The 1,756-nt window shown below is 47.0% G+C and overlaps 1 protein-coding gene across 2 annotated transcripts in view; it reads right to left on the minus strand.

The window, feature by feature from the left end:
* Positions 1 to 1,756, minus strand: part of LOC122542376 (diamine acetyltransferase 1-like) — a 9,941-nt gene that overhangs the window by 6,398 nt on the left and 1,787 nt on the right. For both annotated transcript variants that reach the window (XM_043680097.1, XM_043680096.1), the window contains exon 3: positions 1,396 to 1,476. In XM_043680097.1, the coding sequence (XP_043536032.1) occupies positions 1,396 to 1,476 (81 nt within the window). The remainder of the gene's footprint in view (positions 1 to 1,395; positions 1,477 to 1,756) is intronic.

Consider the following 1,756-nt stretch of genomic DNA (forward strand, 5'->3'; position numbering starts at 1 on the left):
CCCCCAATTGACAACTCACAACAGCCCAGCCAGAAATACACCTGTCCCTTAGGGAGATTCATAAAAGATTCACCAGCCTTTTTCTCCCGATGTCACTGGAATTTCCACCCAATCCTGTCATAACTCTCGACATAGCCCTTGTCATTCAGCCCTCTGTAGGATTCTGACCCATGATACCATCTGCTCCTGTTCTTGCAGATAGACGGCTGTGGTTGTTGGAGGTCAGTCATCTCAGCTCTAAGACATCCCTGCAGGTGTCCCTCAGGGGAGTGTCCCTAGACCCAACCACCTTCAGCTGCTCCATCAATGACCTTCCCTCTATTAGAAGTGAGGATGTTCGCCAATGTTCAGCACCATTCACCGCTCCTCAGATACCAAAGCAGTCCATGTTAAGATAACACAACTGGGCCAATATCCAGACTTGGGCTGACAAGTGGGAAGTAATATTCCACCATACAAATACCAGGCAAAGATGATCTCCAACAAGAGAGAATCTATCCACCTCCCCATTGACAATCAATGGCGTTACCATCACTGAATCCCTCCCACTACCAATATCCTGGGGGTTACCGTTGAGAGAGAATCTAACCATCGCCCCCCTTGACATTCAATGGTGTTCCCATCACTGAATCCCTCCCACTATCAATATTCTGGGGGTTACCGTTGAGACAGAACTAACCATTGCCCCCTTGACTTTCAATGGTGTTACCATCACTGAATCCCCACTACCAATATCCTGGGGGTTACCGTTGAGACAGAACTAACCATTGCCCCCTTGACGTTCAATGGTGTTACCATCACTGAATTCCCCCACTACCAACATCCGGGGGGTTACCATTGAGACAGAATCTAACCATCACCCCCTTGACGTTCAATGGTGTTACCATCACTGAATTCCACTCCCTACCACTATCAACACCCGAGGGGTTATTGTTGACCAGGTAAGCAGATATATAGGGACACCACTTTTTGCAAGTTCTGTTCCAAGCCACTCACGATCCTGACTTGGAAATATATTGGCTGTTCCTTCAGTGTCACTGGGTCAATAAGACTTTCAACAAGCTGTAACTCTTCCGTTATTTGTGACTCACTACCCAGCCCAACAAGAAAAACACCTTGCCCTTTGGGAGAATCATATAAGATGCAATGTCTATGTTTTCCCAACATCAAGTTCGACCTCAGCAGAATTTCCAGCCAATCCGGTCATAAATCTCACCACAGCCTCTCTAATGGCACGGTGTGGGCTTTACCCTTTAGTATATGGACTGCAGCTCATCACCACCTTCTCAAGGGCCAATTAGGGATGGACCATGAATGCTGGGCCCAGTCAGCTACACCCATATCCCACCAGTGAATAAATAAAATGGCCAAGAGACTGGGGCCACTGGCTATTACCTTGACACGCTTGATCTGCTGGAACTTCAGCCACAAGACATTTGTAATAGGGACCTTCTGTGAATCCATCCCGGATCAGATCTGTGGGACATCAGAACAGATTGTTCATGTTCTCAAAGTGCCCTACCTTCCAGAAACTCTGTGTGTGCGTGTGCGTGTCTGTGTGTGTGTTCTATGTGAGTGAGAGAGTGTGTATAAATGAGTCTGTGTGTGGGACAGTATGTTTTCAAAAGTGTGTGTATGTGTGTGAGAGAGAGAGAGAAAATGTGTGTGTTGATTGTGTGTGTGTGTCTGTGTGTGTGTGAGTGTGTGAGAGAGAGAGAGAAAATGTGTGTGTTGATTGTGTGTGTGTGTCTGTGTG

This window comes from Chiloscyllium plagiosum, chromosome 39, assembly GCF_004010195.1.
Source record: "Chiloscyllium plagiosum isolate BGI_BamShark_2017 chromosome 39, ASM401019v2, whole genome shotgun sequence".
NCBI lineage: Eukaryota > Metazoa > Chordata > Chondrichthyes > Orectolobiformes > Hemiscylliidae > Chiloscyllium > Chiloscyllium plagiosum.